This window comes from Eschscholzia californica, unplaced genomic scaffold, assembly GCF_041429995.1.
Source record: "Eschscholzia californica isolate CP2 unplaced genomic scaffold, dmEscCali1.0.p SCAF_3, whole genome shotgun sequence".
In the NCBI taxonomy this organism is placed as follows: Eukaryota; Viridiplantae; Streptophyta; class Magnoliopsida; order Ranunculales; family Papaveraceae; genus Eschscholzia; species Eschscholzia californica.
In genome coordinates this window covers 55,924,123-55,947,319 of record NW_028238420.1, presented here as the reverse complement: position 1 = coordinate 55,947,319, position 23,197 = coordinate 55,924,123, and the positions used below count along the sequence as shown (strand labels likewise).

Below are 23,197 nucleotides of genomic sequence, written 5' to 3'. Positions count from 1 at the left end.
TTCATGGTGTTTTCATGGTGTTTTCATAGTTTGTAGAGAGTTAAATATATAGATTTGTAGATCTACTTATTTGAAGCTCCATTAGTGAGGTTGTTCTTGGTTTTAGGGTATTTTCATGGTGTTTTCTTTGTTGTTCCGTACAGATTTGTTAATATTAGCAACCACTTCTCGTTTTGTAAGCAACACTTTACAGTTTGTCTAAACATTTTACGGGATGTGTTAACACTATTCCGTAAAGTTATGTTAACAGTAGCAACTGGTTCTCGTTTTGTTAAAAACACTTTACAATTTGTGTTAACATTTTAAAGGATGTGTGAACATTTTGAAAAATGTTCACCACAATTTTGTATTAAAGATGTTCAGATCAGCCTAACGTTTTCTAGGCATTTTAAGCAGTGCCCTAACATTTGTTAAATTGCAAAGCAGAATTCAATTTAAAATACCTACACTTCTCCGCTGACGAGAGAACTTTTGATTTTGAAACGGACATACTCCGCCGTTGTGTAACATTTCCAAATTTGCCTTAACATTTGTTAAATTGTCTTGGCACTACCCAAACAAACTAAACATTCTGTATAATGTCTATTCATCTCATATATTTTGAAGAACAAAAATAATATATTAAACAAATGTACTTCATATTCTTTCAACATCAAGATCCCACAACAAACAAAAACAGTACAATACCACACAAAATAATTTATAATCATTTTTTGTTTGTCCTCTAAGCAAAATTGAAGTCGTTGCGGGTTTACGAATGTGAACATAACACCATTTCTCAAAAACAACTTCACTATTGCTTAGAACTTCTTTCTCAAAGCACAAAATATCAACCACACTTTCAATTGAGGTTTAATCTCCACAATCTTTTGTTTTCCTTCAATATTGATGACACCTCCCGATGCTTCAAAAACACAGTATTACATATGTTAGTATTTCTATATATTACTTGCAAACACTGTAAGACTTATGCAAACAATCTGTAAAATGTCATACCACCACTAATGTACAAATATATTCTGAAATGGATGAAGGTTATGTAACTTGCATGCTACATTATACATAATGCTTGAGGAATAATTTCTGCAATTCTTAAACATTCTTGAAAATGTTCCAACATTATTAATATTTCTTTAACATTATTCAAATTGTTTGAGAAACAATTGTTGTTATTACCTTGCGCACCTAAACATTATTTACAATGCTGGAAAACTGTCAAAATGCCGGGACAATACCAATAATGCGAAAACATTATACTTAATGTTAGACCACAATCAATAATGAGAGGACATTTCAAAAAATTTATGCCACTGTTTTCTCCAAATTTTAACTTTTTTCACAGAAACTTATGTCATTTCGTATGCATTCCTAAACATTATGCAAAATGTTTAGGAATGCATCTTACCTTGGTCTGTGATTCAGTCACCTTTAATATTTTTTTGCCTTTTTTACTAGGCCCTGCAATTGTTGTCTCTTCACTAGCCCTCTTTCTAGAGCTAGCTCTTTGTACAACCTATTGTCTTGCTGCTTCTCCTTTTTAAATGTTTTGCACAAAATGATATGTTTGTAAGAGACCCAAAAATGTTGATAACAAAACCAAAATGTTTCTACACAACCCAAAATGTCAAAAACATATCAATTTTTACTCATTAATAACCACAAAATACATCAACACCCCACTAAATGTTAAAACATAAACCAAATTGTCTGACATTGACCAATAACATCACTGTAATAATCAAGTAAAACTCCCAAAAATCATAAACAAAGTACTAAATGTCTCAACATAACCCCAATTTCTGGAACACAACCCAAAATGTTAAAACAAACCATCCATTTCATCAACATTTCAGAGAACAAAAACTGGACTACAAATGCTTCCAAATTGTCCCTTACTACCTTGTGAACTGCTTTCAAATTACATTTGTAATTTAAAGAATTTTTCTTCTTTTGCTCCCTTGGCTCTGTACGTTGAGCCTCCACCATCTGCTCTTTCGATTTGGATGTCGCAGATCGATGCTTCAAACACACAGTAATAGATATGTTAGATCATTCAGCAAAATGGTCACACACGACTACAAATGCTACAACACTGTAAGCTGATGCCAATGGTTTTTAGAACTTTTCACAAAACTCTAGGAATAAGAGTATGAATAAGTGAAGCACCATTTTACAGAATGACAACACACTAGCAATTATGTAAAATGCTTAAAAATTGTTTGAAATATTTATAGAATATCATACCTTTGTCTGTGATGATGTCACATTCATCATTTTCTTGCCTTTTTTACTAGGCCTAGCGGTGGTTGGCTCTTCACTATCTTTTATATGTTTTCTGCACAAATTGAAATGTTTGTAAGATACCCCCACATGTTTGAAACAAACCAAAAATGTTTCTACAAAATGTTCAACACTACACTGAATGCTACATCACTATATATAATGGCAGATCATTTTGGAATGTATCTACACAATAAGCCTAGGCCAATGATGGTCTACACAATAATGAAAGATCACTAATTGAAGCAAAATTTTAAACAATGACAGCACACTAACAAATATGCCAAACAATTATATGAAATGTCAAAGCACAAACATTAAATACAGGACATGGTCAAAGATGTGTATACAATAAGATACCTTTGCTTGTTTTGGACTAGCAACTTTTTTGCCTTTTTTGCTAGGCCCAGCAGAGGATGGCTCTTCAGCAACCCTCTTCCTAGGGCTAGCCCTCAGTGGAGTCTGTTGTTTTTGAACAGGAACATCTCCTTTCTTTGTGTTTGTTTTCACCATCTTTTGTAATCTGCAAAAGTTGTTATGTTTTGTATTAGACACCCACATGTTTCAAACAAACACAGAATGTATATACACAATCAAAATGTCTTAACATATACTAATTTCTTTTACACAACCATGAATGTTAAAACAAACACCCATAAATGTCACCACAGATACCTAAATGTTAAAACAACCCTAACCTAGAAACTTGATGAAGATTCATAAACACCCAAATGACCTTTCTGTGAAGATGCATGCTTCCGAAATCACAAACAACTATCAAAATGTCTAAACATACTCTAACATTTCTTCAACACAACCCAGAATGATAAAACAAATCATTCACTTCATCAACAAAGACAGACCCCAAAAAATCAAAGACAAAGTACTAAATGTCTCAACAGAAACCTAACTTTCAGATCACAATCCTAAATGTTAAAACAAACCTAACCTACAAGCTTGATGAAGAACCATAAACACCCAAATGCTTCCGAAATCACAAAACACCAACCAAAATGTTTTATCACAAACTGTAGAGCAACTTAACCCTAAAACTTTTTTGAAAAACAACCCAAAATGTTTTCTCACAAACTCAAGATCAGACTACTGAACTTGAAATAATAAACCCTAATTCTTTGAAAACACCCCCAAATTTTCGAACACCCCTAAAACTGAACCAACAACCCTAAAATATTACCAACAAACACAGATCTGAAACAACAAACCCCAAAAATTTTCCAACAAACCAAATAATTTACCAACAACAGAGAGATGATCAAGAGTTAGAGGAAGAACAGGGACGTACCTGTGTTTGAAAGAGAGAGAAATCGAGAGAGATGCACCAGATTTGTTGAAAGAGAACGAAATAGAGAGAGAAATTGGTAGATCCGGTTGCTTAAAGAGATTCGCCGGTAACGTTTCGAATGAAAGAGGCGTTAATGGCTGTGGTTGTTTCGCTTGAAAAAGAGATAGAGAGAGAGATGGACCGGTATGAATGAAGAGAGAGAGTTTGATCGAAATAGAGAGAGAGATAGAGATGAATCGTTTTGATGGAGGGAGAGGGTTTAGAGGTTTTCAAGTCAGAGAGAGAGAGTGTTTGAATGAAGAGAGAGAGCGCGGAGACCGAGAGAGAAAGAGAGAGGCTGGCATGTGGGCTCGGGTCAAATCAAGTCAGGGAGAGAAAGAGAGAGGCTGTTGTTGGTGGGAAAAGAGTGAGGGACATAAGAGGTAACCATTGCTTTTGGAGGGATAGAGAGGTAATATCCCATTTTGGGTTTTTTTTGAGATATTATTCCCTATTGGGTTGGATTTCCTATTTGGGTTCCTTTTTTGGGCCTTAGATTTATCCTCTCTTAGGTGAATTGTCTCTTTTTTTTCCCTATATACCAACTGTCACATTGTCTTTTTTTTTTGTTAAGAGAACTGTCACATTGTCTAATGGTGTATATCTTTTAGGTTGAAAATTGTTCTAAAACTAGGTTCCTTTGGATAGTCTCAACTCATATTTATTAGGAAAGTATTTTTTTTTTTTCGGAATTTTTGTAACAAAATTCAGCTCCAATCTACTGATTTCAACTCACAACATTAGAGTTAAATTCATCTAGATGCTAGGGCCTATATTTGGAATACGAGTGTTTGTTTAAATAAATAAAATGAGAGCAAAAGATAAATTTATGTCAAAAGAAAATAACAAAAGATAGAGTATTTGGTTTGCAAGAGCTAAGTTTTACAGGATTCTCTAAACATTTCGTTCTTTTGGCTCAATCCCATGAGGCAGGTTTGAAGCTTCTAATTTTCAAATTATTTGGATTTTAAAAATCGTATAACTATACTAAATTTATTGGCTTAAAGTAGAGACAAGAAGCATCACATCCCACATATCTAAATCCTTAACCTTCATTATTTTTTATTTTTTTTTGTTGAAGGTTAACCTTCATTATTGTACCTTAAAACCAACTTATTGATTGCAATTTCAAGGAAGTTGTTGGATTAGCAAGTTACTAAATAAAATTATTTCTAATCTTCAGATATGAAATTTAAAATTTTTTTTAGACGAACAACTTGTACTATAAAAGAATCTTTTCGGTGGAAAATTTTACTTGCATTGTTTTCAATAGTTAGCAAATACGTTAGATTAGTCAATAGTAAAGTCATGGTGACCATTACCAATGCAAGATAAAAATAAACATCCCACTGCGAGAGTACAAAAAATGGCATGTTTGTTATTGGGATATAACTCTAGTTATAACTTTGGCGAGTGTGGAGTAACGATTTCTAGTGATCTCTAATGTCATTTTTTGTACTATGTTTGTTACTCGAATATAAACTCTTGATCTGCAATAGATTGAAAATTGGAGTCTTTAAAACTCCCTCGAGTGACAAACATATTTTTAAGGTAGGGTTTTTTCTTTAAATCCCACGTAAATCAGTGCAAAGTGGAAACTAGTTAATCGAAAGATAGAGTCATGCATTCAGTTTAACTTATTGACCAAATACTATGTACTCCACATTGAATGATCTTCTAATTAATGGAGATTAGTGTCAAAGTTAATTAAAATAATGGGGGTTGAAATCATCAAAGAAGGAAACCGACAGTGTCTAATCGAGCATGATCACATGGATAATATTTGTTTGTTTATCCAATCAGATTTTTAATTAATTTAATATATCCAAATGTGACCCCATCATTCATAACTTCAACCAATAAAATTTCCTCCTCTCACATTATCTCATTCTTCTTTTATTTCTGGATTTTAGGTTTACAGAAGAAACCTTATTTTCATATAACTTATTTGAAGGAGATACAAGGTTTATATTTTTTTAATTGCTAGTCCAATTATCAGTGGGGTTGACCCAATAAAATAAAATGCACAATTGCAATATGGAAGCTATATTTAAATCCTCTTTTTGCAAGTATAAATTGGTGATATTTTCAACAAGAAAAAAAAGGTAATTGGTGATACAATAAGTATACTCAACCTGTCTCATGGGACTCTTGAACCGCCTGTGACAGAAAGTTCTCTCTCCTCTCACATGTTCAGTCACGTGGAGTGGAGAGGGGAATCCAAACAGTTCAAGTGAGAGTCCAAAGAGACAGGTTATGTAAGCTTATTGTTTGTCTATACAAATGAGACTAAAAGAGCTTGTAAAACTCCAACAGTCTAGATAAGATAAACAGTTTGAAAAATAAGACGAGACCAAGAAAGAGGGGAAGATAACTTTCTTGCAACGCACATTAATCAAGCTCATTTCTTCTTGGAAATTTCCATCTTCCTCTTTTTTCCCCTTTCTACTTTAGAAAATGTTGGTTGTAAGGATGGTCATAACCCAATAAAGATGAACAAAACAGGGATGGACTTGACCAAAATTAGGCCAAACACCACAAGACAGGAGTCAAATTTGCCTATGTGATCACAATGGAACAGTATGTAAGAAGGAAACTAAATCAACCCTCACACATAAAGACTCATCAACAAAGTATATTTTGTTTTAGTATCACCCCAAAGATTATTTTATAGTAAGAGTTGTAGCGAAGAGAGAAAGGAGAGAGAGAGAAGAGAGAGAGGGGAGAGAGAAGAGAGAGAAACAATGCCCAATTTACATGGCATAAAAGACCCACATCCATGAAACATTGCACCATATTCCCTAGCCTCCTCATCAAGTGCAGCACCTAAGATTCTGCAAACCAAATTCAGACAAGAAGGAAAATCAGTTAATAGAGAACCAAATAGATATGCTAAAGAAAATGATCCAGTAAGATTAGAACCCTGATCTCTCCAGTGGAGAGAGTCTGATATTACCTCCCAACCTGAGTAGGTTAAACTTGATTTTATCAAACACAAAAAGATGAATGGGTCGAATTTAAGTATAAGCATACATATCATGAGATAGAAAACTGGAACATGTATGTGTCTTAAAACCTAAAAAGTGCTCCAGAACTGGTATAGCCTGGCTCAGGTACTTGTATATCTTTAATACTAACTCTAAGATAATAAGAAATTAACACAAAGAGTTGACATATTAAGAGAAGAAAAAGTTGCCCTTCATATCTCAGTTGTCGGCAAATTGTTTCTTGTTCCTAAAATTACTCATTAATAATAACAGTCATAAATTTTCGTTATCATTCTGGCATGAAATACTTTATGTTATAACAATGATAGTTTCAAGACTCTACATGATTATTTCAGATTGCATGTTAGAAAGGGCAAGTAGAGTGAAGATTTCGCAAATACAATCGACATTAATGAAAGCTTGCACCCTAAACCAGATAACTTCAAACACTCAGCGTACTAAACTATTTATTCGAAATGTAATTTACCATATCGTGTATCATTAATATATGTTGCTAGTAGATCTATAGCAAAATTCTTTGTCACGACTTTACAGGATGTATTAAAATAGGACGACAAAAACGTAAAAGCATTAACAGAATTAGCAGAAAAAGTGAATTAGACCTTTAGCTAGATGCCTTTTATAACACTTGTTAAGCGAATAAATATGACCGAGTAGGTTTTCGGGAGATAGGGTAGCAATATAAACAATGTAAATTCCTAAATGAGATTTAGCCATAACGACTGCTGAGCAAAAAAATGTTGTTATGCACAGCAAACATGAATACATGATAATGAAGAAGATAGTAAAACACAACTCGTAAGAGCATGAAACTACCGAGCCCAAAAGAGACCGATTTAGCAAATTGAAGGATATATGCACTCATTAGTCATTGCTACTGCGTTGATCTACAGATTCATTGCAGAAATTTAAACAGCTAAAACCCTACTGACAGAAATTCTTCGACAAAAATTACATAAACTTACGTAGGAAATAAGAAAAACAAACACAACTCGAACTAGAACAAAAATATTTTCCAAGATATAGGAAACTATACAGTAAGTGACGATAATATGAGAAGTGTCTTAACACAAATGTAGCAAGTCAGAACTCATGATCACTTCGACCTTCGTACGGAAAGATAGAAAATGATGCTATCGTTACGGGATCAAATAGAATAGAAAAACCGGCTACGAACACGAGTACATAATGAACATGACAATGTAACCACTGCATAGATAATTAACCAACTTTATGTCTAAATTAAATCAAAGGGTAGCTTAAATAGACTGCCGATAATCGAAATTTACATTCTAAGAAGCCAAGAAAGGATAAAGATTCATATACTGATAAACATACCTAAAACACGTTATGAACTATTAATTTGGTTAATATAAGAAGAACCCATATGTAAGAAAGAAAGATACCAGTAAATTGTTATTTCAGATACTAATTATACTGAAATCAAAAGGCACAACCTTTTAGGTCTAAGCTTTAACCTAAAGAACCAAATCATCATCTAGTTAGACAAATAATGGCAAAAATTGAATTTGCTTAAAGAAAGGGGGAAAAGTATAAAGCCCTAACCTTTGTGATCATCAGAGGCATCATGATATTCCTGGTCTTCCTCAGGTACAGGATGAAGCTCAATCTCCTTCTCTAACGCCTTCCTTTTTGAAGGAGTAGCAACAGAAGATTCACCAGCATCAGGACCACCATTTTTATCATCAGGAAGCCTAACAACAACAACTGGACAAACACAGTGATGAACACAATAATCACTAACACTTCCAAGCCTTCCTTTACTGCTTCTCTTTGAAGCACCAAACCCTCGACTACCCATAATCATAGCACTTAACCCTAATCTCTCAACCTCCAAACAAAGTCTTTCTTTCAAATCATGATCTTTCACGATATGAAGCTTGAAAGGAATTTGAGCTTCAACTAATGGTTGAGCGAGATCAGTAGCTTTTGTATTAGTAAAAGCATCAAAATCATCTTCGAGTTTTTGTTGTGATTCTTCATCTGTATCCATGGATACATCAGTAGATCCCCAATCGGCACCATAGAGAACGCTAGTTGGACGGACATGGAGGAGGATGACAGCATCACCGGGACGGAGGTAATTCTGAACAGCCCATTTGACGGCGAAAGCACTTTCGTCGCTGAGATCAACGGCGATTGCGATCCGTCGTTGAGCACCAGCGGTTGGGGTGTTGGAAGCAGGATAAGGGAAACGAGGGGAAGATGGTTGGATGACTGCGGCGGCACGGGTAGCGACTGGTTTGATATTTTGAGGAATCATTTTTGGGGGGTTTTCTCTTTCTTCTGTGATTGAAGGTTTTAGACCGAGATTGTGTTTTTCTTCGAAAGCTTCGATAATTTCGTCTTGGGGTTTTCTCTTCTTCCTTTTGATTTGTTTTAATCGAAGAAGGATCGAGCAGATGATGTGTGTTTATAGAGAGAGATCCGAATAATTGCTGGAGACAGGTTTGAGGGAAAGGATTATGCTCTGTTCCTTCGGTAAGAAATTACAACTTTGACGTGTGCGCACGTAAATGAATTGAGCCCAGCCACTATTACTGGGCTAAAGGCCCATATGCTCGTAGGAAATTGCGAATTTTCCTTATAAGTTACATTTGGTGCCCCAAAAAAAAATGTGATTACGGATATTAGGTGAGGAGGGTATAACCAGTGTCCATTGGGGCAGAAACATTTCTACAATCTCAACTCAGTTTTATAATCTCAATCTTTCAAGATAAGTTTGAGATGTGTAATCTTAGTCATTGAAAATAAGTTTGAAAGATATAATCTCAATCATTAGAAATAAGTTTGGAAGATGTAATCTCTAACCTTGGAAATAAGTTTGGAAAGTGTAGTAAAAAAATAGTCATTAGTTGACTATGGTCAACAAGTCAAGAAAGGGCCAAAAGTTCAACGGGTCAACTCGTATCAAGTCAACATGGAAGTTGAATTCGAAAGTGGTCTGCCACTCAAGCTAGGAACTGAGGGGTCGGTCCATCGTCTTAGGTGTCTAAACCATGTTTTGGCTCAAATACAACCAGGTTTGCACTGCCTTGCCCCAAACTCAAAATTGAGGGACACTATTCATCTCACCAAATGAGTGAACCCTACTTCTTTTTAATCCAAATAAGTGGTGTCTACTAAATTTAATTAAAGCTTAATCTTATTTTATATTAATTTATGTGTTTAGTCGATTGTTGATTTAATTTTGAGAGTAATCCACTTTTGTAGTTTACTTGGCAATGTGAGCTAATCCGGTTTTCAACCATTTCTTGAAATCGCACTCCCATTCCAAGTCCCACACTTGATCTTTTTTTTTTGTGTATAATTGGGTTGAAGAGAGACCTAGAGAGAACAACGGGCGCATGGTTGTGTAGTTTCACAGCGGCGTCTCTTAAAAAATTATAATAAAAAAACGTAAACCAACCATAACAATAAAAAGTAACTAAATTCTTTTTAAAGGCATGACTGAACTTACCAGTTTATTCCAGATCTAGATAGCAATGTGTTTCTCGAACCCTTTCAGAAAAGATCGTTCTGTCGGAACTCCTCAATGAGGATCTGATCGAGGTTCCTCGTGTTGCATTTTGTGCGTAATTCGGCACTACAAGTCTTCTCTACCCCAGAAAGAAGGTCTAAGGGTGGTGTAACACGTGGTTCTTTGGTCGGAACTGAAGTATTAACCCTCATTCGACTTTGAACTCTACGAGCCATTTTGGTCCCGATAGGATACACACTTTCCACCATAGAAATAAATAAAATAACCTAATGTGGAAAAATACAAAGTAAAAGGAAGAACTAAGAACAATAAATATGGAAACTTAAAATTAAATGACCTTCTCAAAACAACAAACTAAACTAAGAACAAATATTTATACTAACCCCTCCAAAGTCATTTAAGAGTGATCACCCCAGAGGAACTTCAAAGGGATCAATCAGAAGCAAATTTACTAAATTCAAACTGGTTCGAGTCCGAAATGGAACGAATTCCTCAAATGAAGAGGAAATCAACAAACAAGTAAAACCAATACATATCTTCCTTAAACATGCAACACAAGGTAAAATCACGTCTTAAGAACATAGAAATCAACACATCATCCGTAGATGAGACCAACCCAACTAAAACTTAAGAATTTAAAATGATACCTAAAACGTAGTGGAAAGGTAACATATCTGTCCTTCTATACCAGCAATGACGCAAGGAATGCCAAAGAAAGATCAAGAAGAGAAGCAGATGGCGCCGAATGCTAGTTAGAATAAGAAATTATGAAAGAAGATGAGGAAGAAGGATAAGAATACTAAAACAATGTTTGCCGTGTGTAAAAAGAATAAGATTACCAAGAAAAATTATCGGATAATGTGATTTTAGTAATTTTAAGTCCTTACTTTAGTGTTGTATTTAGTAAAGAATCTTATTCGTAGAGACTAATTTTCTCTGTAAATTATTTAGTTTACTCCAATTCCTTTACGCCAATCATGACCTTAGTGCAGGAGTAAACTCAATTCCCAATGGTGGGTGATTTGGGAAAATAAAGAAATTATCGGAGGTACAAAGTTTTAGGTGGAAACAAAACATTTTTGGAACTTTTTGTTCCCTCCAAACACTTAAACTAGCTTCTTCCGTCTTCTTCCTCTCCCACTTCTACCATGAACTCCAACCACCTCCACCATAAAATACGGCAACCTCCACAACAAATTCCGACGACATTTTCAAGACAAAACTTTTTTCTCTCATCTTCCCTCTTTTTTTTGATCCCCTCTCACATTCTTCTCTCTCTATATATCTGCTGAAGGGGAGAATCCCCTTTGCCGGAGCCCCGGTTTTGTTTGGAAACCAGAAGTTGGGCAAAGGGGTTCCTCCCCTTCGTCGTCCCCTTTGCCGGAGCCCCGGTTTTGTTTGGAAACCAGAAGTTCGGCAAAGGGGTTCCTCCCCTTCGTCGGAGCTAGAGAGAGATATGCGAGATGTAAGAGAGAGATAAGAGAGGGAGAGAGAGATAGAAGAGAGAGAGATGAGATGATTTTTTTTTTTTTTTTGTGTTGAAGGGTGGAGGTGCCACCCGAATTTCACGACCCTTCCGTATTGGCGGGTCGGCGGCCCATCAGAAGGATCTTATAAAACCTAAACACCCGCCAACAAAACCTCGAATTTTAGTGATTTTAGTTCATTCCCTCCCAAATTTCTCACTCAAAACCTAGATGGAACTGAAATTTCAAGTGGGCGTAGAATAGCAAAATGATTTCAGTTCAATTCTAGGGCAAGAACGACTAATAAAGAGAAAAAGAAATGGAGGACGGAATGATATCAGTGGATCAATGGAGAGAAATGAGTCAAATCTATTTCCTTACTCATCTTCATGCAGATCACACCAATGGCTTATCTTCAAACTGGAAGAGAGGCCCAATTTTCTGTTCCCCCATTACTGCCAAGCTCTTTCCTGCCAAATTTCCTGGTTTTGACATTTCCTTGATTAGGGTTTTGGAAATTGGTTCTTTACACTCACTTCCTCTTGTCTCTCCTTCTACTGGATCTCGAACGATTATTCAGGTTACTGCAATTGACGCTCACCATTGTCCTGGTAATTCATTGATGTCATTTCTGCAAGTTAGAGCATTTTTATTGTTTGTGATCATTTTCTTCTGGTGATTTTGATTATTGAATCATGAATCGCTTCCTTTAAATTAGGGTTTATAACAATGTTCCTTGTTAGATTAGTACTCTAAACAAAATTATCAGCTTAGTCAAGTTATCAACAAAGCAGAGAATTATGAAAGTCAATTAATAGACATAGTTGAAGCAAAAAAAATTATTCATTTTTATGCATTTTGGATCTCTCTTGGTCAGGTGCTGTGATGTTTTTGTTTCGTGGGGAATTTGGGTATATGCTCTATACAGGCGATTTTCGATGGGAAGGAACTAGTGAGAGAGCGTTGGTGGGGAAGAGTATGCTCCTAAATGCTCTTGGTGGTGAAAAATTAGACTTCCTTTACTTGGATAATACCTATTGTAATCCATCTTATTTCTTTCCTCCACGAGAAGTTGTTGCTCGGCAGGTTTGCTTCCCTCCGTGTTATTTCTCGTACAAATACTCATGTATTATATCCCATAAGTTCTAAATAACTGAATACTTACTTTCTCACTCTTTTGATTGATCTAGCAACTATATCACATAGTTAAGCAGCTTATATAAGCAGTCCAAGTTGAAGTACGATATGTTTGTATTATAGAATAGATATGTAAATGTCCTCTTTTTAAGAAACTGAAAGTGAAAAGTATCCGTGATGTTCGAAAATTGAGAAGTACTTGGTCGATGAAACTCCTCTCACTATAATGTTCTGTGTTTAAGAGTTTCTAGGTTAAGCCTAAGCCGGTAGTCCCAAAAATGTGGTTAAAATCTTACATACTGCACTATACACTAATGTAAACATTGTTAATTAATGGAATTCTTGTTAACAAATTTTTTTCATACGATAACAAAAACTATCTTCTATCCTTTAATTGAAGGTCGTTTTATGATATTAATCGCCATGTCTTAATCAAAGTACGTCTGTGAAACAATTGTGTTTTGCTTTACTGATACGACTTCATGGTTGCATAACAGGTTGTGAAAATTATTGCTTCACATCCTGAACATGATGTTATAATTGCTATCAATACATTAGGGAAAGAGGATCTTTTACTTCACATTTCACGTGCTCTGAACACGAAGGTGATTTTCACTCTTTCCAATTTTGTTGTAAATTTATATGTTTCATAGGAAAAGTTTACTTTTTCTTGGTTTCAATGTGGTTTAAAATTAATCAACTTGTTTTTGTTGATAAGTTTTCTATAGATATTAGGTTGAATAATATGGATAAATATGCTAATTGAAGGAACTCTCTTTTATTGTTGTCATATTCGCTGAACGATTTAATTGTGTTTAACTTGTATTAAAATGTTTCGGTTATTACTTGGCTACAAAAACCAGTTACTCACTACTCACAAGTATTTCTCTTTAACTTATTTTTATAGATATGGGTGTGGCCGGAACGCTTGAAAATCATGCACATTTTGGGCTTCAAAGACGTCTTCACTACCAAAACTTCTCTCACTAGAGTAAGAGCAGTTCCTTTCTATAGTTTCAGCGCCGACACTCTCGAGGGATTAAACACAACTCGCCCTACCATTGGTATTCTGCCGTCTGGTCTTCCATGGCTGGAGAAACCCCAATATGAGAATGAACCTTCTCTTATGTCGTCCCTCACAAATTCTAGTACGAGTTCTAGTTTCGAAGACTTGGGTTCATTTAGAAAGCTTCATCAATACATATACACCGTGCCTTACTCTGATCACTCTTGCTTCAATGAAATCCGGGAGTTTGTTAAGCTTGTTCAACCTTCAAATTTGAAAGGTATAGTTTCACCATCATCATGCGATATCAATCCTGTCCGCTATTTTTGGAACCTATATGGAGAAAAAGAACTATCAGAACAATCTAGCAAGGGCTTTCGACAAAGAAAGACAAAAGCAAGTATTGAAAAGTTGCAGACTAGGTCTTCTAATGGGTGTCATCCGATACTTGGACGCTCTAAAAGTGAAAGAATCAGAAAGTCTAATGATGGTCACTTAGGTGTGCGTACGAGTAGGGTAAGTATTTTTAGAAGACGAAATCGTGGTGTAAAAATTGTAGAAAGTGAATGTACTGATTGATCTGACCCCCATTATTGAGCTTCTGTATAGGTCGAAAGTTTAAATTGTGTATTGTGCACAAATATCCAAAACAATCATATATTTTAACACCGAAAGTTTGATTTAAGAACTGCAATATGGACACATTTGAAATGTAATTAGAAGTACTAAAGCTTCAATTTTTCATTTGACATTGAGTTTTGCCTCAGAATTCAGAATAGTATATAGCATTCTTGAGGGAAACTAGGAAGGATGGGATGGGCCTGCATGGGATAATAAATCGATAGCATGCTTGAGGGTAGCCGGAATTCTATTCAGCTCGGTTGAGCCCTCCATGGCCCCAGTTTCAACCCAAAAACAACAAGGGAGGTTTTAAAGGCAATGATTTTCTTGTAAAGTCAAGTCCGCAAAGGGCAATTCTAGAAATCGTTATAGGCAATGTGGTCGATAAGAAGCAATGCCCATCCTTCTTCTCCTCTCTATTCCATTGCTGGCGAAGGGGCGTCTCTCTCTCTATGCCGTTGCTAGCGAAGGGGGGGGGGGGGGGGGGTCCTCACCTTCGCGGACAATGATAGAGAGAGAAGCCGAAGAGAGGAAAAAAAATGAATTTTCTTTTATTTGAGATATTGTAGCCGGACGAATACTATACGTGGTCAAACTTGGGGTTTGAGTGAGAAATACATTGTCTTTAACAAAAAAAAAAAAATTTCTTTAAAACTTCCGGAAGAACAATGATACAATTTTCACTGAGATATTTCTTTTTTCTTCTAGACACGTGCATGTTTTGGTCTAACTCTTTTGATTTGAAAAAGTAGAACACGTGAAGAAGACACAAATTTAAAAGTCTATTTGACAACTAATTCCTAAAATGGTGTACTTCTTCCTAAAAATAAGAGTTTACAAGCCCTAGGTTTCACCAAGGATGCTAGGCCAAAAGATTTTCTAGAACAACCAGTGCGTGTCATTTGATTTTTTTTTTTAACTACGATTAACGATAGTCATTACATTTGGCATTGATATGCCCATTCAAACTCTAACAAGACCGGACCTATAACCCAATTCTTTATACCCTTGGAACCACTTGGGCTACCAACTGTTGACAATGCGTGTCATTTGATGAACATAGTAAATCATACACAATAAAGTATTTATTTATTTATTTGACGGGGTACATAAGCTTGGAGATGTTTCATTTTAAGATGGTTAATTACCATGTACTTTTACGAGAGATGATAACTACACAAAAATCCAAATAGTGTGAATATCATAACTATTAAAAGCTCTTGTAATGTAATTTTGTAGCAAAGATTAAGTCATGTGCAATAGATTTCATCTTCTTGAATCTTTTACTGTTATATGGGTGGTGTTGTTCCTCTGGTTATAGTTTGAGTTCACTTTAACTCTGTCTGGTCTTGATTAAGCCAGAGTCTGGGTTGAAATAGGGAACTTCCTTTCTTTAAGTTATAGAGAGATAAATGATAAGTGAATACCGCCTTTATCAATGATTCCTTCTTTCGGATTAACCGAGATAAACAAAAGATAATGGAGTCGAGGCGAGAATAAATTCTCTTTCCTTAAGACATTTTACACCCTCGTAACAGTACCAAACGTTAGGGTGTATGCCTTCGGGATACAACGACTATCCTTTCAGAATTTTAAGATGGTACTTCTATATTCTGAAAGCGGGCGAACCTTCGTAAATAATATGAGCTCTTGGACTGATGCGATTGGATCTTCTAGACGCTTTAAGATTATAAATTTACTCAAAACTTCTTTCTTCCTTTTTCTAGAAATACTAGAATTACTTCCCAATCAGATATTCCAGACACACAGAATACTAATTGTTAGAAGAGAAGAGAAGAAGAGAATGACTTGGATCTTCTAGATGCTCTAGAATTCAAACTTCACTCAAAACTTCTTTCTTCTTTTTTCTAGATATACTAGCATTACTTCCCAATCAGTATTCCAGACACACAGAATATTGATTGTTAGAAGAGAAAAGAAGAGAAGAAGAGAATGACTTGGATCTTCTAGATGCTTTAGAATTCAAACTTCACTCAAAACTTCTTTCTTCCTTTTTCTAGACATACTAGAATTACTTCCCAATCAGTAATCCAGACACACACAATACTAATTGATAGGAGAGAAGAGAAGAAGAGAATGAAATAATGAAAAATGAGAAGAGGTTGGGTTGTTTATATAGGAAGTGGATGGGTACATGTGTCTATTGGGTTGTTAGGACACAACTGTTCGGAACTAGGGACTAAACTTGAAGTCTGAATCAAGTTTTAGAGTCAGTTGGGTTTTAGGCCGTTCGATCATGCTCCAAAACTCGGAGAGAACGCTCTAGACGTTGTCCCGAAGAGATCCTGACACGGGGATGAGCGCGACCGTCAGATCTGGACAATCTCCGCGGAGTGAACGCGAGCCGTCCAGATCTGGACGTGTTCGCTTCGCTCCAATACCCCTCAATTTGACTTGTCCGGTTTGACACTTTAGTCCCTAATTTGACCAATCTTCGTCTAAACTTTAAACTTGAATTTCTCATTCATCCAGAATCGAATTCGAGTGATTCTTGGTTCTAAATTGAAGAACTCGACGAGACGAACGCAATGGCGCGCTCCTTTTCTAAGTTTGACGAGTTGGCTTGAGCCAAAGTCGACTCGATTCCAACAGGTAGATTACCTAATTCCCACTAAGAGCATTTCCAATATAAAAGAACTCCAAAAGTTCTATTTATCCCTCCACTTTGGTCCCTTCCTCAGCCCTCCGCTGATGTGGCGACAAATCGGTGGAGTATATTTTCTCACCATTCTCTCTCCATTTGCTCCACTCTCAAGTGATATGCCGCCACATCAGCGGAGGGCTGGGAGAGGGACCAAAATGGAGGGATGAATAGAATTTAAGAACTCTAAATGCTACATCGGTTAAGTCGCAATTGAAATTGGTTTTTTAGGTTCTGAAATAGAGATCATCTATTTACTATATGTTTCCAGTTGAAATCTCTACAATTACCCGTGTCACTTTAAAATTTAATAGGAATAAATTAGTTACCAACGACATTTTCTATTGACTATAACTAATTTGAACTTTGAAGTTTAGGGCAACTAGAGGTCCTAAAGAAGAAACAATGTTGGAAGAAAAATAGATTCTCGATCTTCAATTTTGTTTTTTAATACATGATTACTTGAGTACAATAGACATTATACATTATACATCATACATAAAATGACTTCGATATATCAAGATAGAATAAAACTTGTAGTTGCCATGAAACTGTCTTAAACACACTCATAAACATAAAAGGTCATGAAAACTACCCTAAAGGCCATTTTGGACTATCTACTTTTATTTATACTCTTATAACCCGAGTCTAATAAATGATAAATTTCCACTCCCACGAAATGCTGAATCCTATAACCCCGGATTTTCAGAAGGGATGCACTATCATTAGATTAAGAGCATCTCCAATGCAAAACTGTAAACTTATCTTATGTGTCATGGTTCTTTTTGTAAATAAATAATTAATTATTTTAGAAAATATAGAAGACTTGATTTCTATTGGTTGAAAATCAAATATTGATGAGGTGGACAATTAGAGATATCTCAAGAGGACACTCTAGAAATAGAGTGTCCTCTTGAGATATCTCTAGTCCACCCTCGACACGTCATCTTAGAAATCCAAATAGAGTGTTGCATTGGAGATGGTTTTTAAGAAAAAACTCTAAAAATCCTAAGTGGCACTCGGAGTTTCTAAGATTGAGTGTTGCATTAGAGATACTCTAAGACTCCGTATGGGAAGATTTTCAAATAGAATGGCCCATTGGGAATGATCTAACTCAAACTCTATATTTTGAAACTGTGTTTCCTATTGGAGATGTCAAATATCCAATGAAATCGGGGATGTGGTGATGGTTGTGATCGCTATAGGTTATTCACGGCACAATATGCGCCAGATTGATGATAATATAATATAGAATTGAAACTGTGAAGCTATTTGACATTGTGACTAATCAAAATTAGGTTTAAATTGAAAAGTGCTAGAAAAATCTCAGAGAAGAAGAAACCTACCTTGTAAATCGCGTAGTCGGTGCCTTTGAAGTTGTAATTAAATAATCTTTGTCAATTACTAGTTTGGGTGCCGTGGCCTTTCATGTCGACCAGGGCCGACTCAAATTTTTGTGAAGTCCTACGTGAAAATAAAAATTAGGATCCTTTATAGTGCATGTTAAAAATTTAATAGTATTTAGGGTAGGATGTGATCCCTTGACCTGCACAAGACCTACATTCTTATTTCTTAACCACAAAATTGGAACTTCAATCATGTTAAAATTTTGTTTGGTAATTATTATTTCAAAAGTGATTTGCAAAATCAAAACACAAGGCTCTCCGTTATGTTGGAGCCCAAAACAATTGTTCTAATGTCAGACTTATTCTACTTGGGGTGGTCGAGAGAATTTGAAAGTTTTTAGTGTTCTTCAAGATTGAGTAAAAGAACGCCCAAAATGATGATAAATAACAGTTCACTAAAATGACCTCATAGACATATTACAATAGTAATTTCATTTTCTTCTCCTCAACATTGTGTTAGTAGAAAGTACATGGCAATCTAATGAATTCGTTGCAGAATCTGTCAGTACAGTAAGTATCACCGGCGACACTTGTAGCGATGATTTATATGCCGTCGATTAAGGTATTAATGACGATCTTTTAATTTTCATGACGGTTTAAACTCGTCGTTAATACTGTATACTTTGTATGATTCATTTGGAGCAGTGATAAGGTAATCTATAAAAACGAATTCATTGATTTTCAATCAATCATAAACTGCCACACACTAACTTAAAAACTTGTGAATGAAGATTTTTAAATTAATGGTTAATCCTAAAGTTTAGTCTTTCATTTAGTAGTGAGATATACATGTCACTCTTCAACTAAATTCAAAGTGATATGATATCTATAAACCTAAAGGCCCCCGATTCTCTCCATTCAATTCACTATAGGATAATTTCTCCATAGTCCAAATTGTTCCATCTATATCTCTATATGACTATGTCATGCATGAACCTACAAAAAGGTATCATTTTTAATGCTAACTGCAAGTTGAGAGAGGAGAGTACTAGTCCATCAAAATCAAATTAACTCAAGCAAGTGGATTGAGCACTTGAGTTAGTTGAAATGTAGAGGTATCTACAATAATTAGCTAGTACAATATCATTAATATACCTCAACCACTATTTTACCAAAGGTAGCTCCTTCAAATGAATTATTTTCATAGATATTTTTCATTAAAACCTAATAAATTTTGGGCTAAACATAATGGAATTCATTGTAATTGTCATATTCGAACTCCCTATTTTGGTATTTTGTAATGAATTATCATGTACAACCACTTTATCCTTTTTAGATCTAAATCATTTTTTTAGATATAAGAAAATGATTGGACAGTTATCCACATGCTCATGATAACTAACATAGGGAGGAATCGACATTTTATTAAAAAGTAAAAAGATGGTAAAGGGTTTTGACCGGTACAATAAGCTGACATATATATGGTTTGTTTTTTTTTTTTTTTTTTTGTTAAAGGGACATATATATGGTTTGTTGCTTGAACAACCAGTGTGAATGGAGTAGTGATTTTCAAATAGAAAAAGTAAAAAAAAAATCATCACTGAATACTTGAAAAGTTATGCACGAAAACATTCAGGTTGAATTAGTCAGATTTCATATTTTCAAAAGAACCGGTATAAAGAAGCCAATCAAGAGAGAAATTGGAGAGAGAAAGATATATACTGAGAGAGAGGAGACTTTTAAAGACTTGACAAGTAACAGGGGGAATTGGTTGTTCATAATTAACCAACACCACAAAATAAAGGAAGAAGACCCAACTCTCTCTTATTGAATTTGACTCTTCCTCATCACAATTTCTTCAGAAAAAAAGATTAAATATCTACTATCTTCTCTATGTTTTGATTATGCATAGAGATGGATCCTAGAAACAGATCATGGGTTTTCTTTCTCTTTCTACTGTTTTTCTTTTTCTCATCAAAAACCCACCTCACAATTGCAGTTGATATCCTCTCTGTTGGTGATTCTCTAACTGGAAGCAAGCAAATTGTATCTAAAGATGGAAACTTTGTTCTGGGTTTCTTCACACCAGGTAAGTCTGTCAATTACTACATAGGAATCTGGTACAAAAATATCCCAGTTCAAACTGTTGTTTGGGTAGCAAACAGAGATAAACCCCTCACTAATTCTACTTCTTCAGAGCTAAAATTATTAGAAAATGGTAATTTAGTCATCTATGATCAATCCAAAACCCAAATTTGGTCAACCCAAATTTCATCAAACAGTTTAAATCCATCTGAAGCTATTCTTGGTGATGATGGAAATCTTGTTCTAAGAGATAAATCAAACCCAACTACTGTTATTTGGCAAAGTATTGATCATCCAACAAACACATGGTTACCTGGTGGAAAACTTGGATTTAACAAGAAAACTAACCAATCACAACGCCTAATTTCATGGAAAAATTCTGAAGATCCATCTCCTGGAATTTACTCTCTTGAATTAGATCCAGGTGGAACTAGTCAGTATCTGATTGAGTGGAATAGGTCCGAATCATTTTGGAGTAGTGGTACATGGAATGGTCAGATCTTCAGTTTAGTTCCTGAGATGAGAGTAAACTACATCTACAATTTCAGCTACATTTCGAATGTTAACGAGAGCTATTTCACTTATTCTGTTTATAATAAGTCTATTATTTCTAGGTTTGTTATGGGATTATCTGGACAAATCCAACAATATACTTGGTCAGATTATAACCAACAATGGAATTTGTTCTGGTCTCAACCTAAAGCACAATGTGATGTTTATGGTATTTGTGGGTCTTTTGGTACTTGTAATCAAGATACCTTAAAATGTGATTGTTTACAAGGTTTCGAACAACAATCTTCGAAAGAGTGGAATCTTAGTGATTCGACTGGTGGTTGTGTTAGAAAAAACCCATTGGCATGCCAAAACAAAGATGCATTTCAAACGATTTCAAACGTGGTATTACCCGTAAAACCTCAAAATTTGGTTGTCCAGAGTTCCGATGAATGCAAATCGGCTTGCACAAACAAATGTTCGTGTAAAGCGTATGCTTTTGCAAACAATGGGTGCTCAATATGGGATGGAGATTTGTTGAATCTTCAACAAAAGTCTAGTGGTGGAGACAGTCTTTATCTTAAACTTTCTGCTTCTGATATCAAGACATCTGAAGTTGCGGGGAAGAAAAGCTCGGTAACTATGGTGGTAGTAGGTGTTGTTATAGGGGTTGTCGCTGTTTTATTACTTGCTATGGTACTAATCTGGAGATGGAACGTAAAACGGTCTCGTGGAACGTCGAAGACGGTTGAGGGTTCTTTAGTGGCATTTACATACAGAGATTTGCAAAATGCCACCAAGAATTTCTCACAAAAGCTGGGAGGTGGAGGTTTCGGTTCCGTTTTTAAAGGGATCTTACCTGACTCAACTGTCATAGCAGTGAAGAAACTCGAGGGTATAAGTCAAGGAGAGAAGCAATTCCGCTCTGAAGTTAGCACTATTGGTACAATTCAACATGTAAATCTTGTTCGTTTACGTGGGTTTTGCTCCGAAGGGGCTAAACGGTTACTAGTCTACGATTTCATGCCCAAGGGATCTTTAGATTCTCATATATTTAATCCAAAAGATACCGAAATTTTAGATTGGAAAACAAGATATCAAATAGCACTAGGAACTGCAAGAGGATTAGCTTATCTTCATGAAAAATGCAGAGACTGCATCATCCATTGTGATATTAAACCAGAGAACATACTCCTAGATGCTGATGTTTGTCCTAAAGTTGCAGACTTCGGTTTAGCCAAGCTAGTCGGTCGAGATTTTAGTCGCGTTCTAACCACCATGAGAGGAACTAGAGGCTATCTTGCCCCAGAGTGGATATCAGGTGTAGCCATTACTGCAAAAGCCGATGTCTACAGCTACGGAATGATGTTATTCGAGATTATCTCGGGGAGAAGAAATTCAGAGCATTCCGAAGATAATGAAAATTTTAGGTTTTTTCCTACTTGGGCTGCTACTAAAATGAACGAAGGCGCAGAAATCATAAGCCTAGTTGATAATAGGTTAGAAGGTAATGCTAATATCGAAGAGCTTACTAGAGCTTGTCGAGTTGCTTGTTGGTGCATTCAGGATGATGAAGCAAATAGACCTTCAACAGGGCAGATAGTTCAGATCCTTGAGGGGGTTTTGGAGGTAAATGTGCCTCCAATACCAAGGTCTCTTCACGTCCTCGTTGAGAATCAAGATAACGCATTTTTCTTCTCAGAGTCTTCTGATCGAAGTTCACAACCACGAAGTAACACCTCGTCATCCACTATCTCACATGCAAAAAGCAGTGTCTCGTCCTTAAGTTCGAAGTCAAGAAATGAAGAATGAAGAGATCGTTTAGGATGAAGACGTATATGGTGGATTTTAAGTTAAAAACTTCGAAACTATTGTATCATTTCATTTTGAGCTCTGTAGGTATTTATGTAATTCTGATATGCTTGTATGTTTGATTGTTGGTGTGAAAGTCATAGCTGTTAAAAGCTCATGTAATGTAATTTTGTAGCAAAGATGAAGTCATATGTAGTAGATTTCATCTTCTTGTCTCTAACTGATCTATTTCCATCAAAATGACCTAATGCCCTAATGTGATACAATATATTCTCTACAAAAGAAGGTTTTTACATTGGTAGAATATTCCATTCTCACTAAGATCATTTTCAATATAAAACTTAAAATAACTCTAAATGCCACATTTGTTAAGTCATCATTGAAATTGCTTTCCTAGGTTCTGAAATATTGTCAACAAAAAAAAAATTGTGAAATACA

General features: G+C 35.5%; 3 protein-coding genes across 3 annotated transcripts; 2 read left to right on the top strand and 1 right to left on the bottom strand.

The window, feature by feature from the left end:
• Window positions 1-6,207: 6,207 nt before the first annotated feature.
• Window positions 6,208-9,180, bottom strand: LOC147552121 (universal stress protein PHOS34-like). The gene is made up of 2 exons (XM_086669076.1): window positions 8,197-9,180; window positions 6,208-6,456 (listed from the first exon to the last, which is right to left on the bottom strand). Exons 1-2 carry the CDS (start codon window positions 8,912-8,914, stop codon window positions 6,449-6,451), a joined length of 726 nt encoding a protein of 241 aa, XP_086525202.1. The 5' UTR covers window positions 8,915-9,180; the 3' UTR covers window positions 6,208-6,448.
• A 2,596-nt stretch (window positions 9,181-11,776) lies between these two features.
• On the top strand, window positions 11,777-14,445 carry LOC147552120 (DNA repair metallo-beta-lactamase family protein). The gene is made up of 4 exons (XM_086669070.1): window positions 11,777-12,209; window positions 12,476-12,684; window positions 13,233-13,340; window positions 13,643-14,445. The coding sequence occupies exons 1-4, from the start codon at window positions 11,918-11,920 to the stop codon at window positions 14,318-14,320; spliced, it is 1,287 nt and encodes a 428-aa protein (XP_086525196.1). The 5' UTR covers window positions 11,777-11,917; the 3' UTR covers window positions 14,321-14,445.
• Window positions 14,446-20,199: 5,754 nt separating this feature from the next.
• LOC147552119 (G-type lectin S-receptor-like serine/threonine-protein kinase At2g19130) lies at window positions 20,200-22,974 on the top strand. Its single transcript, XM_086669065.1, has one exon. It carries the CDS (start codon window positions 20,285-20,287, stop codon window positions 22,757-22,759), a length of 2,475 nt encoding a protein of 824 aa, XP_086525191.1. The 5' UTR covers window positions 20,200-20,284; the 3' UTR covers window positions 22,760-22,974.
• The last annotated feature ends 223 nt before the right edge of the window (window positions 22,975-23,197 follow it).